Source organism: Oncorhynchus nerka, linkage group LG25 (assembly GCF_034236695.1).
Source record: "Oncorhynchus nerka isolate Pitt River linkage group LG25, Oner_Uvic_2.0, whole genome shotgun sequence".
Lineage (NCBI taxonomy): Eukaryota > Metazoa > Chordata > Actinopteri > Salmoniformes > Salmonidae > Oncorhynchus > Oncorhynchus nerka.
The window spans coordinates 8,108,394-8,121,785 of NC_088420.1; the positions used below are offsets into that span (position 1 = coordinate 8,108,394).

A 13,392-nucleotide genomic window follows, 5' to 3' on the forward strand; every position below is an offset into this window, starting at 1 on the left:
AATCATGCATTTATTTGGGGAAAATATACTCTCAGCAAATGAGCACATATAAGATGTTAACATTTATGGCTTATTTGCCCATTTGAGCCAAAGTACAAATTCAGCGAAGGCCACGACAAACTGCTCGGTGTGGACTCACTGTGTGCAATAAAGAATGTGTGACTTCCTGATCTCTGTATCCCACACATAAAATATATTATCTTTAATTAAAGGTGCCTCAGTTGAGCAGTGAATTTGAAATACAGATTTAACCACAAAGACCAGGGAGGTTTCTTGCCCTGAATACATTGAGTTTGGGGCAAATCTAATAGAACACATTACTTAGTACCACACTCAACCAATTCAAGCAGAGAGGGGGCTGCAGGTATTATCTGTGACAGGTATTCCTGTAATCATCAAGGACTGGGTAGCGTTTACAGATAAATCAAAACGGAATAGTTAAAACAAGCAAAATCCAAGCGGAAAATCTGGTTTACACCACAGTGGGTGATGAATTCACCTTTCAGCAGGACAATAACTTAGAACTACACTAGAGTTGCTTTTCAAGACAGTGGAAGGTCCTGAGTGGCCGAGTTAATTTATTTAAATCAGCTTGAAAATCTATGCTAAAACCTGAAAATGAGTGCATAGAAATGATGGCCAGCGTCCCTACAGACCCGGATCTCTATCACAACCGGTCATGATTGGGAGTCCCATAGGTTGGTTCGGTGTTGTGAAGAGTTTGGCCAGGGTAGGCCATCATTGTCAATAAGAACTTGTTCCTAAAAACTGTCCTAGTTGTGCAAATATTGTAAAAAAACATGTGTGCTAAGCTTACTCACCCTGAAAGACAGCTGCAATCACTGCCAACGGTGATTCTAGCATGCATTGACTCAAGGGGGTAAAATGCAGTATTCATACAAGCAATTCATTTCAATTCAATAAATGTGCAAAAAAAACTATTACCTTTGTTGTTACAGGGTATCCTTTGTAGATGGGAGTAAAAAAAGATCAATGTAATCTTATTTGATTTCAGGCTTTAACGCAACACGAATAAGTCAAGGGGTATGAATAGTTTCTGAAGGCACTGTTAATCCTGCTTTATTATATACACCTTACTGCTGGAGCAAATTACATAAAGTAGATGATCAATTTCAAGTGTGGATTAAGGACCCGAGTAAACATAAATTGTGTTGTATTTATTTATTATTTTTTTAAACATTGGACTACTGTGATCACGGCACGAGACCCTGGGCTCAAAGGGTTCTCTAAATACCAAAAATAATTAGCTGGCTTCAGCTAATGGCTTGTCGTCATTAGTCAACTTACTCATGAAAGTTCCATCACAGGAAAAAAGTAATGTACACAATCGTTGGAAGCTCCAGAGTATTTTTGAAAGGAAAGATCAAGACTTTAAATCACCACTTCAGTTTATTCAATTATCACATGTGAAAACCTTAAGTTTCAAACAGCAAGATTTAGTCAATGCACTACAATTATCAACAGTAATATAAATGTACCTTTGCTGCGGGCCTTATCCATCTTCAACTCCTGGCCCATGCACTTCTTGCCGTTCAGCTCCAAGGCCGTCTTGCATGTCCTCCGCTGAGGCAAATTCTACGTAGCCAAACTTCCTGGTGCGCAAGATAAGCGTGCATTAGAAGACTGCATATAAAACCCATCGACTAGGCTTCATTGTCTTTTTCAAGTGTGCCAGCGATTGAGGATAGGACCAGCAGACGATAACACACACTGGTACCGAAGACATAGCACTGGCTTTGTTCTACCTCCGTACAATCACACGTGAGTACTGCGCAACTACAGGTGTGCCAAGAAATGGAGGGAATGCCCGTTCTCCCGTAGATGTGCCAATGTAGTGTTCACCTGCTAGTCACAACTAGGAAACTGAAATGGGGCAATAGGGGCATCACCCAGCGGTGATGACTGCCGGTGACCAAGACACCCCTTTCACCAAATTAGTAATTAAACTTAATCAAAATATAACTTACCATCATCTTCATCGTCGTCATCAGACTCCTCCTTAGCCTTGACCATGCCTGCTTTCTTTGCTGCGGGTGCCGGGGTGGTGTCCATCTCCTCTTCCTCAGAGTCTGGAAAGCACGACAGATGGTTTTAGTCTCACTAGACCCAAACCATCAACTACAGACCCATTTACTGACCAGGGGTTGGGCACATCAGATAAAAATAAGCAGTGACATCAAATACATTCAGTATTAAGTCCCTTGTTGTTCATCAAGTGTGCTTGTGCTCAGCTGGCCCCCTATATCGATCTGCCAGTGTGGCCTGTACCACATTGAAAGTAGCATAATGTTGTGTACCACCCATTCTTTCGACCAATATCCCTACGTGCAACGCCCAAGATGGGCAGCAGCGGGCCCCATCCTTACCCCTCATCATCGTCAGACTCCTCCTTGGCTGCCGTGACCTTCAGCCTTCTTTGGGGGTGGTGCCTCCTCCTCAAATTCTTCATCTAAAGACAATGGAGTTACATTAAACATCAGCGTTTGCAGTCTAGTTGGTAAAAACCACTTAAACGAGGGCCCAGGTAGAATTAAACATTCTAAGGGTCTACCGCCTTTAAAAAAAGTACTTGTCCAGTACCAAACATGTGAAAATGGTGCATGTTCGTAGTAACAAATAATAACAATTGTGTTTCCAATGACATCGGTGTGCATTGAGTGATTGACCAATAGCGAGTAGGCATTGCCTACAAACATCTTCCTCTGCTACGAAACATAGAAAGACACCTTACATGTTCATGTGGTGCTGGAGATGAATATGTAGACTTAAAAATAAAAAATAAATCCCTTTAAGGAATACTATACCCTATACTATATAAAATCGTTTAAGGGTGTTGCATTTAATGCGGCCCCGTTCCATATTTGCAAGTGTGCCAGCGATTGAGGATAGGACCAGCAGACGATAACACACACTGGTACCGAAGACATAGCACTGGCTTTGTTCTACCTCCGTACAATCACACATGAGTACTGAGCAACTACAGGTGTGTCAAGAAATGGAGGGGATCCAGGTTACTAGTAGTCACGTAAATCATTCAAACCATAAACCACTGAGACTAGTGTCCAACCCCCATTAATTGTCCTGACACTTTCACTGTGTATCCATTAGAAATATAGAAATTACTTAATGGGGAGATATTCATACCGTAATCGTCATTTGACTTCTGCATTGGCTGGAGCTTTTGCGGGTGTGGCTTTCGGCCTTTTTGGGTTGTCGTGGTGGGGAGGGGCTTCCTCAGACTCCTCCTCTGAAAGGGCAACAAGTGTAAGGGCAGTGTCATTTACTGAAGCCAAAACTACAAAGCATTGATGGTCAGTACAAGTAGCCTTAGCAAACAATCAAATTTCAATAAACAGAACCTTGAAGCGAAGTGTTTAAACAGTGCCCTTTGAAATCAATGCTGCAAGATTGAGAGCTTAATTCAATATCTACCATTAATTAACTTTATGGGGGGAAAAAGTACATAAAATGAGAAGGTTCTTACCCAAGTCATCCTCACTTTTAGCTGCTTTCGGTGCTGGCTTTGCTGGTGCGACAGCATTCTTCGCTACTGCTTTTGGTGGGGCCTGGAACATTGCTAACACGTTAAGATCAAGGTGCGTTTCTGGAGAGAATGTGTCCACTTGACAGGTTTAGTCTTACCTCCTCTGCATCACTTCCTTCCTCTTCCACGGCTTTAGGTGGCGGGGCCTTTTCTTGGGGGTTTACCCTTTTCTCTGGGTGGCTAATCTCAAATATTAAAAAGTGGCAGCTTTGTCTAAATGCTGCATTTTTCTACTTAACGTTTACCGCTATCAGGGCAGCCGTGAGAATGAGATCCTGGGCACAATCGGGTTATCCTTATCTAAAAAAAAAAAGAAAAAAGTAATCTAGCTTCACTGAATGCTTGTCTTTAGTCAACTGATTTAAGTTCCTCTTCAACTGAAATAAAGGGCCATAAACAGGAAAAGAACAAATGATTATTTGGAAAGTTCCAGAGTATTATGAAAGGAAAGTTCAAAAGACGTTTAAAAAAAAAAATCTCCACTTCGGTTTATTCAATTATCACACTTTGTGAAAACCTTTACATTTTCAAACAGCAAGATTTAGTCAATGCACTACAAATATCATATGATACATTTTTTTTGTTTGTATAACGTTATTCGAGGCCTCTAGTACCTCTAGACTTCTAAAGACATTGACTGTACCCCACCCAAAACATGACAAAACACCGATTTACGAGATTCTAAACACCCAACAGACATGGGCTGATTTAATCTTCCATCCATTACAATATGCCTTGCACATTTTTACCGTTATACAGTCTCACCTAGAGCAAACTAGAACAAAACAAGGATATTAAAGGATTCAGGACTTTCTTACAAAAAAAGGTAAAATGAAATACAAATTGTTGAATGTACAATATGTACCTGAACAAACAGGGCTTTTTCACAGCAAACAGGGTTGCCAGACATTCCATTAACTCTTTTGGGGGAAAAAAACAACGAAAACAAACTCATGTGGATGATGCAGGAAGGACAATTCAAAACTGACAGGCAGCTCTCAAGCTGAGAGGGTGAAAAGGTTGGTGCGGGGGGCGCTAGAGAGCCCATTACAGTTATATATCAATGAAGCTTTCTGGAATGTCCAAAAGGCTCTGCCAGCGTATGGGTACGGTGATGAAAACAGAGTCTTTTCAAAACAGTAAAATAGACAGGGATTTTAATCATCAAATTTGATCTTCTTGCCCTGGGGCTTGTCTCCGAATCCACCGCCTCTTCCACCTAGAAAAGGAAAAAAAAGAAAGTCACGGTCTGTTCCTTTGAAAGAAGCACATTAACACGAGGGTCTAAGTTAGGAGACTGCTTCGGCAGTTCAATGGACCAGATCAGTACCTACTATCTATGAGATTCATCACAAGATATCAGAGTGAAAAGTATCCATCATCTCTGGTCTACGCAACACAAGAGCCAAACTCTGAACCTTTACCTCTGAATCCACCACGTCCACCCCCGCGGTCACCTCCTCTGCCTCCCCTGAAGCCACCGCCACGTCCTCCCCTGCCACCGCCGAAACCACCGCCGCCGCCACGGCCGAAACCACCACCGCGACCTCCCCGTCCACCGCCGCCAAAGCCTCCACGACCCCCACGGAATCCACCGCTGTCTCCCTTGGGCTTGGCGTAGTCCAGGTTCACGCTGCTGCCGTCAATTTCGCCGCCCTCCATGGCCTCTTTGGCCGCCTTACAGTCGCTCTCGCTGTCAAAGTCGACAAATCCAAAGCTGGGGGGGGAAGGAAGGTGACAAATGAAGGGAGGAAAGAGAAATGCAAGTCTGCAGAAAGGAACAGGAAGTGGTGATATCTCGCACGCACAATTGATTTGCAATGCAAATGCAGTAGCCCTTCAGGAATCACTAGAGGCATATTGCTACCATTTCATCATTTTGTTTCACATCAGACATGGGCAAACTGCCACAGAGTTCAAGGTAGGTGCCTGTTTTGACTGTGATATGGCTCTACTTCTCGTGCGAATCCATTCACTGTCATGGTGTGGGACAGGAGGAGCTCATGAGAAGAAGTCCCAAGGCTATATAGCAGTTACAACGTCATTTACCATTTAGAGTTGCCCGTGTCACGGTCCGTCACCACTCTGGCTCCAGTGGCACTGTCGAAGGCATCTCTGAGTGACTGGTCTGTGGTGTCTCCAGAAAGCCCTCTGACAAACAGGGTTTTTGTGGGACCTCCTGGCAACGGGGGGGGGGAGAAAACTTATCAATGCTACATTTAACAGACGTTCTTATCCAGAGCAACTTACTATTGATGCATACAGGTAGCTGGATGAGCCAACCACTCACACAGGAGCCAACTTCCTATCTAACTGACAACAGTCTACACAACTGAAGACCGACAACAACGTGAGTAAAGTTTTTTTAAAACCTACCGGATCCTCCTCTGCCGCCGGCGTCTCTGCCTCCACTGTTCTGGCTGTACTCTAGCCGGATTTGCCTGCCCTCAATCTCTGTTCCGTTAAGGTTGTCCAGCGCCTCCTTGGCTGCCTCTGCACTCTCAAACTCCACAAAAGCAAACCTGCACAGGAGACAAATGGGTTTAAGTTCCCGAAACTTTGATGGGGGAGTGGAGGGGGAGGGTTGATGAGATCTTAAAATTGTTTCACAGCAGACATGGGCAACACCTTGTTGAAATTAGGGGGTGCCTGTTCAATTTGTGATTAGTCTCTACTTCTCGTGCGAATCCATACAACACCACTGATTGGCAGAGAGGAGCTCATGAGAAGCCCTGAGGGTTTTGGTCTGACCCATCCCACGGGGTCACATCCAACAGAGCAGTAGGCACTGCCGGTTTACCAAAACCCCCCCAAACCAAGTCAGGAAACTAGTGATGCTGCAGGAAAACCCCCCCCCTCCACTCACCCTTTGGGCCTGCCGTTGTTCTGTGGTACCCTGATGGAAACAGCCCCCTCGAACGCACTCTGAAGGGAGTCTTCTGTAGCACTGTAGGACAGGTTGTTAACGATGAGGGTCTTGCTTTCAGCCGCTGCCTGAGCTAAGAGAAGGAACAAGATGATTACGGTGGATGTTGGCGTGCATCGGCACCACGGAAGTATACATTGCAACAGACCAGTATTTCAGTACTTGACTATCTTTGAAATCATCATAGAGTGTCAGGAAGGAAAATGTTTCATCACGACCTGGTCCCGATTGAAGAACTAAAATGCCCCGTAGTCGGTGGTGCGTACCTGGTGGTCTGCCTCCCTTCTGGCTCTTGATGCCCGTGTAGTCGACCATGATCGAGCGTCCCTGGACATCGGCGCCCTGTGCCTCTGTTAGCATCTTGTCCGCCATGGCCTCAGTCTTGAACGCAATGTAGGCAATGCTGTGGGGGGTTGCAGCTTGGTTAAATTTACTACTATAAAATCAGGCCTTAAGAGAAGATACAATTTGCAAATGCATTAACCATGAAACAAAGCCAGGTCCTCACCCTCTGTTGGAACCGTCCTGGCCTGGGGGTATCCTGATTTCAACAGCATCCGCAAACACTTCCTTCAAGTCGTCTTCTGTGGCCGAGAAGGGCAGGTTTTTCACAAATAAGGTCCGCGCGTCCCTATCTGTTAAATGAGAGAGCGTGAATATTCCCATTGTGTACAGGCCGCTTCATGTGTTTACAAAAATTGACACAAGAGGGCGATGTGCACGAGTTGACAGGTGAGTTCTTAAAATACTGACAATGAGCATTCAGCTGCACCCAAAATAGTTACTATGCAAAAGTTCAAACAAATACAATCTTAGCATCTGTTCAAGCAAGAATCAAAACAACTCTACCTTTCTTCTCATCCTGGGAGTTTCCTTTGCTGCGGGCCTTATCCATCTTCAACTCCTGTCCCATGCACTTCTTGCCGTTCAGCTCCATGGCCGTCTGCATGTCCTCCGCTGAGGCAAATTCTACGTAGCCAAACTTCCTGGTGCGCAAGATAAGCGTGCATTAGAAGACTGCATATAAAACCCATCGACTAGGCTTCATTGTCTTTTTCAAGTGTGCCAGCGATTGAGGATAGGACCAGCAGACGATAACACACACTGGTACCGAAGACATAGCACTGGCTTTGTTCTACCTCCGTACAATCACACGTGAGTACTGAGCAACTACAGGTGTGTCAAGAAATGGAGGGAATCCTGGTCAATAAAGTCAAATCAACAACCCTCTCCCATCATGAACACCAGTTGTGTCTGGCCAATTGAAAAGTAGGAACAATCATAACATAGGAATCCACAGTCACTTACTTTGATGCGCCAAGTCTGACGTCCTGAACTTCAAGGTTCTTCTTTGAGAAGAAAGCTGCCAGGGCTTCTTTGATTTCATCAAAGTCCTTGTTTGAGTTCAGGTTGCCGATAAATAGACAGAACGTATCTGAGGGGGGGGGGGAGACGATCAATTAGGTTACGCTTTAAATGATGGTCATCAACGGCAACCTACAAACACCGTCAGAATAATTTCAAATGAATCAGTATTAAGTCCCTTGCTGTTCATCATGCGTATTATGGTTCAGTGTGGGAGCAGGTGTTGAAAGGGCTGAATGTAAGGCCTTTACCATCACTTTCGGACTTGGCCTTCTTGGCAGGCGGGGTCTCCTTTTTGTTGTCGGCCTTCCTCTTTGCAGGAGTCGCTGGGGCCTCTGTGGAACAAAACAGCCTGCTTAGGACCCAAAAACCTTCAAATAACAGGTGCGCTTTTGTATAGACCAGCTCTGTACTATATGTGCCAACACCAAAAGGTGGAGGCAGGGGCTAATGTCGTGTTCACCTGCTAGTCACAACTAGGAAACTGAAATGTCCAACTTGATAACTAGTTGAATGTGACATGTTTGCCTACAACATACTAGCAAGTTGGTCATTTCAGAGTACTGACCGACATGTGAACGTGGCATATGGGGCAATAATACCCAGCTGTGATGACTGCCGGAGACCAAGCCACCCCTTTCACCAAATGGGTAATAGAAATAAACCTATATTACTTACCATCATCATCATCGTCATCATCTTCCTCCTCGTCGTCGTCTTCGTCATCATCTTCATCGTCATCATCAGACTCCTCCTTAGCCTTGACCATGCCTGCTTTCTTTGCTGCGGGTGCCGGGGTGGTGTCCATCTCCTCTTCCTCAGAGTCTGGAAAGCACGACAGATGGCTTTAGTCTCACTAGACCCAAACCATCAACTACAGACCCATTTACTGACCAGGGGTTGGGCACATCAGATAAAAATAAGTAGTGACATCAAATACATTCAGTATTAAGTCCCTTGTTGTTCATCAAGTGTGCTTGTACTCAGCTGACCCCTACATCGATCTGCCAGTGTGGCCTGTACCACCCATTATTGCAACCAACAAGTCCTACGTGTAACGTCCAAGATAGAGAGCGAGAACCATCCTTACCCTCATCATCATCCTCGTCGTCGTCAGACTCCTCCTTGGCTGCAGTGACCTTCACTGAGGGCTTGGCAGCAGCCTTCTTTGGGGGTGGGGCCTCCTCCTCGGATTCTTCATCTACAGAAGAGAGTAACGTTAAACACCCCCAATGTCTAGCTTAAAAATCGGTAAAACCACCTATAGGTGCATCTAGAACTCATCAATTGGGCTTCAAGTGTGCCAGCGATTGAGGATAGGACCAGCAGACGATAACACACTGGTACCGAAGACATAGCACTGGCTTTGTTCTACCTCCGTACAATCACACGTGAGTACTGAGCAACTACAGGTGTGCCAAGAAATGGAGGGAATCCGGGTTACTGGTAGTCACGTAAATCGTTCAAACCATAAACCACTGACTTTCACTGTGTATCCAATAGATATATATAAAAATTACATATGGGGAGATAGTCATACCATCATCGTCGTCATCATCTGACTCTTCTGTCTTAGCTGGAGCTTTCTTTGCAGGTGTGGCTTTGGCTGGGGTCTTTTTGGGTGGGGGGGCCTCCTCCTCAGACTCTTCCTCTGAAAAGGCAACAAGTGTCAGGGCAGTGTAATTCAATTCACCAAAACTACAATTGTCGATGGTCTGTAATTTCACTAAACAGACACGTAAAAGGAAGTGTAAATAGCTCCTTTGAAATGAATGCTGCCGATTGAGCGTTCGATTCAAATATTTTGCGTCGAATCTCTAATGACGAAGTACAGAAAATGACATGGTTCTTACCAGAGTCATCGTCCTCCTCGCTTTCTGCTTTTTTTGCTGCTTTCCCATTCTTAGCTGCTTTCGGTGCTGGCTTGGCTGGTGTGACGGCCTTCTTTGCTACTGCTTTTGGTGGAGCCTGGAACATGTGAACATAGTCAACACGTTAAAAACAAGTTATTTTCCTGTAGAGATAATGTTACCACATGAGTGGTTAGTTTTTACCTCTTCCTCCTCTTCGCTTTCTTCTTCACTGGATTCCTCTTCCACCTCTTTAGGAGGTGGTGGGGCCTTTTTCTTGGGGTTAGCCTGTTTCTTCGCTGCCTGTGAAAATTGGAAACTTTGGGTTCAGCATTGTATAAAGTTATGAACAAATCAAATCTAGAAATTTGTTTAGTGGTTTTACTTGCTAGCCATTTACCTGAACGCAAAAGCGACTTGCTATGAACACATGGGCAAAAATGTATTTTAGGACAGCCAGTAACTAACCCATTTAATTTGAGGCAATTTCGAGCGAATGTGATAAACCATTCATGCTTGACAGACCAGACTTGCTCGTAACTTGCCGACTTTGGGGCTCGCACCTCGTGTGTGGCATTTGGGGGCTGGCGCACAACCCACGTGGAGAGCACAAGTACGGCGCTAGCTAGCTGCTAATGTTAATTATTTTTGTTAGTTTTATTGAACACCAAATTAGCGTGTCTCAAAGTATTGTCGCCACGTTTAATTAGCAATATGCCCGGTTGAAGAAACATTCAGCTCATAAATAACGAACATGGTACACGACAGACCTCAACACAAATGAGCTAGGCAGCTAGTTAGCATTAGCTAGCTAAACCAGCACATTGCCTACGGAAGCCAAAATCCAACTTCTCTTAGATTGAACTAATAAAATGTCATAACGCCATATAAAAAAATCAACAACTATCAAAATTACAGAAATAAGTTGTTAACTAGTTAACGTACGAGCGAGCCAGGGTACGAAAGAGCACGCTTGATTCGCGAACGCGCATGTATGGCCATTTTAGGCAGAACTGTAAGAACAGAGAAAACATGGCTGATCAAATCTGGGTCGAGATAAACGTTAACTGCTTAACCTCCAATAAAAAAAAATTAAAGGCCACAAAACAACGATTGTATTAGACTTAACACCACATAAATATATATATATATATATATCTTTGTTGCTAAGTAGTAGAATGAAATGGGCAAGCCAACATTAATGCGTGTCTCTGCCATTTTCTAATGTCGGACTGTCGTCTATTGCAATAGAGGATACCTCATTTTGGATGTAAAAAAATAAAACACCCGCATTGACAAACCACACGATTTAAGTAACGGAACATAAGAGTATACAAAGTTGTCTTACCTTAGCTAATTTCACCATGCTTGTGTTGGGTTTGGACGATTTTGGACGTGTAGAATGTTAAAGCTCAACAAAAAAAGGATTACTGTTCGTTGCACGTGGCCCAACCTACTCTTTCGAACACCGAGGAAGAAAGACAGATACGTAGAGAGACGCGCGGGTTACTTTCCTGCTCTGCGCGTACACTGTACCCCGCCCACATTACAAATCTCCTCCACTCACAGAGCAAATATTTGCATAGTGTCTGCGTATGGGGCTTTCACGTGCACGCGGATTTTGCACTTCATTTTAAAACAAGGCCCCCCCCACCAAAAAAAAGCAGTTACTCGAATGTGAATTTAAACGAATCGGTTATCGTTGAATCACACGCTTGGTTATTTCAAATTATATTTCTTTGTTCACATCTGACTAATTATATAACTGCAAAAAAATGATATCCTTGAGGCTTGGGCTATGCTTATGTATGTCCAATGTAAGCCTACAAGCGTCCTTGGTCCACCATACCTACACATATTTTGAAGCCATTATGTATGTTTGTACATGTCACCTAGCTATTAGACAGCTAAAATTTCATTACATGTCGATTTGTCCAAAAATACACTATAATGCTCAATAAATTGCTGGAATTTGTTACAATTTTTCGATTGAAATGACACTTTGTATTGATACACAGCTGTTTCGATTTGAGCCACGTGGTCTCCTCCAGCTGCCTATCAACCACGTGCTTCTTCTTTGACTATTGTGTGCTGATGTTCAGCACTGGGCTAATTATCTGATCCACATCAACTCTACGTTATACAACAGAACTGTGACTGGTATAATGATGAAGACATTATACGCTTCAGATCAGGGAATCTGCGCAGGCTTTGAGCCACAAGAGTTTATAAACCCAGAGGCGCAACATCACGACTTTCAGAACAGCATGGTGAAGCAGACCGGGTTTAGGGTTTGAGAAGTCAATGCTAGAAGTGAACAATTCCTCCTTAGCTGGTCATTGTATCGAAATCTAAAGGCACAACCCAGATTCGAGCCAAATTCTTTACGCAGTTGAACATGTTATTACTCCAACCTATTGGAAGTGACAAACTGACATGTTTTCATTTTCTTCAAAAACGACTTTAATATCGGAGCGTGACGACCGTTTAGACCAGATGACGTATTCTGCTCATGAGTTTACATAGCCGACGTCGCCTTACAAGCGTGATCGGGGGATTTATATTGTAGAAGCAGCTTCTGCCAATCTTCATACTATTTATTACTGACTTTGCTTGAGCCTTCTGAACAAACTTTTTTTAGGCCACACAAATTTACCTTCCTGCTCTGTGCGTGCACTGTACTCCGCCCACATTACAATCTCCTCCACTCACAGATCAAACATTTGCATATTGTCTGCGTATGTTCTTCACATGCACGAGGTTTGCGATTGACAAGAAAAACAACCCAAAAGCAGTTACTCGAATTAATCGACATAGTGAATCACACGTTTGATATTTAAATGTCATTTATTTGTTCATCATACAGGTTCACCATCTATTTAAAAACATTGAATAATTACATAACTGCAAAAATAATACCCTTGGGACTTTGGCTAGAGCATGGCCAATGTAGGCCTACAATGGCGTCCTTAGTCCACCATGCCTAAAATATATATTAATGTAATGATGTATATATTTGTACATTCCACCCAACTGGACAGCTATAATTGCAATATGTGTTGATATGTCTAGATAATATACCAGAATGCTCAAAGGTGGTTAAAAAAAATTCTAGGTTGAAATTACCCTTTGTATTCATTTGAACCACATCTCCTTCAGCTGTATATCAACCAGTGGAGGCTGGTGGGAGGAGCTATAGGAGGACGGGCTCAATGTAAATGCTGAAATGGAATGGTTTTAAAACATATGGAAACCATGTTTGACACCCATAACAATGAGCCTGTCAATCAATCAAAATGTATCAATAAAGCCCTTTTTGCATCAGCCGATGTCACAAAATGCTGTATAGAAACCCAGCCTAAAACACCAAACAGCAAGCAATCCAGATGTAAAAGTTTGCTGATGACACAACGGTGGTAGTCCTGATCACCGACAACGAAGAGGCATCCTTTAGGGAGGTCAGAGACCTGGCCGTGTGTTGAGAGAATTAGAGAGAGCATACTTAAATTCACACAGGACACCGGATAAGACAGGAGAAATACTCCAGATATAACAGACTGACCCTAGCACCCCGACACAAACTATTGCAGCATAAATACTGTAGGCTGAGACAGGAGTGATCGGGAGATACTGTGGCCCTGTCCGACGATACCCCCGGACAGGGCCAACCAGGCAGGATATAACCC

The 13,392-nt window shown here is 43.8% G+C and overlaps 1 protein-coding gene and 8 non-coding genes across 9 annotated transcripts; all 9 read right to left on the reverse strand.

Moving 5' to 3' along the window:
* Positions 1-1,685: 1,685 nt before the first annotated feature.
* LOC115109820 (small nucleolar RNA SNORA57) lies at positions 1,686-1,822 on the reverse strand. Its single transcript, XR_003860562.1, has one exon. It is a non-coding gene; the product is annotated as a small nucleolar RNA SNORA57 (small nucleolar RNA).
* A 347-nt stretch (positions 1,823-2,169) lies between these two features.
* Positions 2,170-2,243, reverse strand: LOC115109817 (small nucleolar RNA SNORD82). The gene has a single exon (XR_003860560.1). It is a non-coding gene; the product is annotated as a small nucleolar RNA SNORD82 (small nucleolar RNA).
* Positions 2,244-2,886: 643 nt separating this feature from the next.
* Positions 2,887-3,023, reverse strand: LOC115109821 (small nucleolar RNA SNORA57). The gene has a single exon (XR_003860563.1). It is a non-coding gene; the product is annotated as a small nucleolar RNA SNORA57 (small nucleolar RNA).
* A 1,212-nt stretch (positions 3,024-4,235) lies between these two features.
* ncl (nucleolin) lies at positions 4,236-11,192 on the reverse strand. Its single transcript, XM_029633552.2, has 16 exons — positions 11,055-11,192; positions 9,911-10,009; positions 9,710-9,824; positions 9,397-9,507; positions 8,947-9,057; positions 8,535-8,681; positions 8,108-8,191; positions 7,800-7,926; positions 7,341-7,477; positions 7,000-7,126; positions 6,758-6,894; positions 6,432-6,564; positions 5,942-6,087; positions 5,615-5,744; positions 4,990-5,282; positions 4,236-4,784 (listed from the first exon to the last, which is right to left on the reverse strand). The coding sequence occupies exons 1-16, from the start codon at positions 11,070-11,072 to the stop codon at positions 4,723-4,725; spliced, it is 1,977 nt and encodes a 658-aa protein (XP_029489412.2). The 5' UTR covers positions 11,073-11,192; the 3' UTR covers positions 4,236-4,722.
* Positions 5,443-5,578, reverse strand: LOC115109815 (small nucleolar RNA SNORA75). Its single transcript, XR_003860558.1, has one exon. It is a non-coding gene; the product is annotated as a small nucleolar RNA SNORA75 (small nucleolar RNA).
* Positions 6,165-6,297, reverse strand: LOC115109814 (small nucleolar RNA SNORA75). Its single transcript, XR_003860557.1, has one exon. It is a non-coding gene; the product is annotated as a small nucleolar RNA SNORA75 (small nucleolar RNA).
* LOC115109822 (small nucleolar RNA SNORA57) lies at positions 7,550-7,686 on the reverse strand. The gene has a single exon (XR_003860564.1). It is a non-coding gene; the product is annotated as a small nucleolar RNA SNORA57 (small nucleolar RNA).
* Positions 8,761-8,834, reverse strand: LOC115109816 (small nucleolar RNA SNORD82). Its single transcript, XR_003860559.1, has one exon. It is a non-coding gene; the product is annotated as a small nucleolar RNA SNORD82 (small nucleolar RNA).
* LOC115109818 (small nucleolar RNA SNORA57) lies at positions 9,153-9,287 on the reverse strand. The gene has a single exon (XR_003860561.1). It is a non-coding gene; the product is annotated as a small nucleolar RNA SNORA57 (small nucleolar RNA).
* Positions 11,193-13,392: the final 2,200 nt, after the last annotated feature.

What these genes read in the sequence shown, in the direction of transcription:
- ncl (XM_029633552.2), bottom strand. An exon ending in GGCCAAGTCCGAAAGTGATG is followed by an intron (nt 7,927 to 8,107) that starts GTAAAGGCCTTA and finishes CCCCCCCCTCAG; the next exon opens with ATACGTTCTGTCTATTTATC. An exon ending in CTCCCAGGATGAGAAGAAAG is followed by an intron (nt 7,127 to 7,340) that starts GTAGAGTTGTTT and finishes CTCATTTAACAG; the next exon opens with ATAGGGACGCGCGGACCTTA.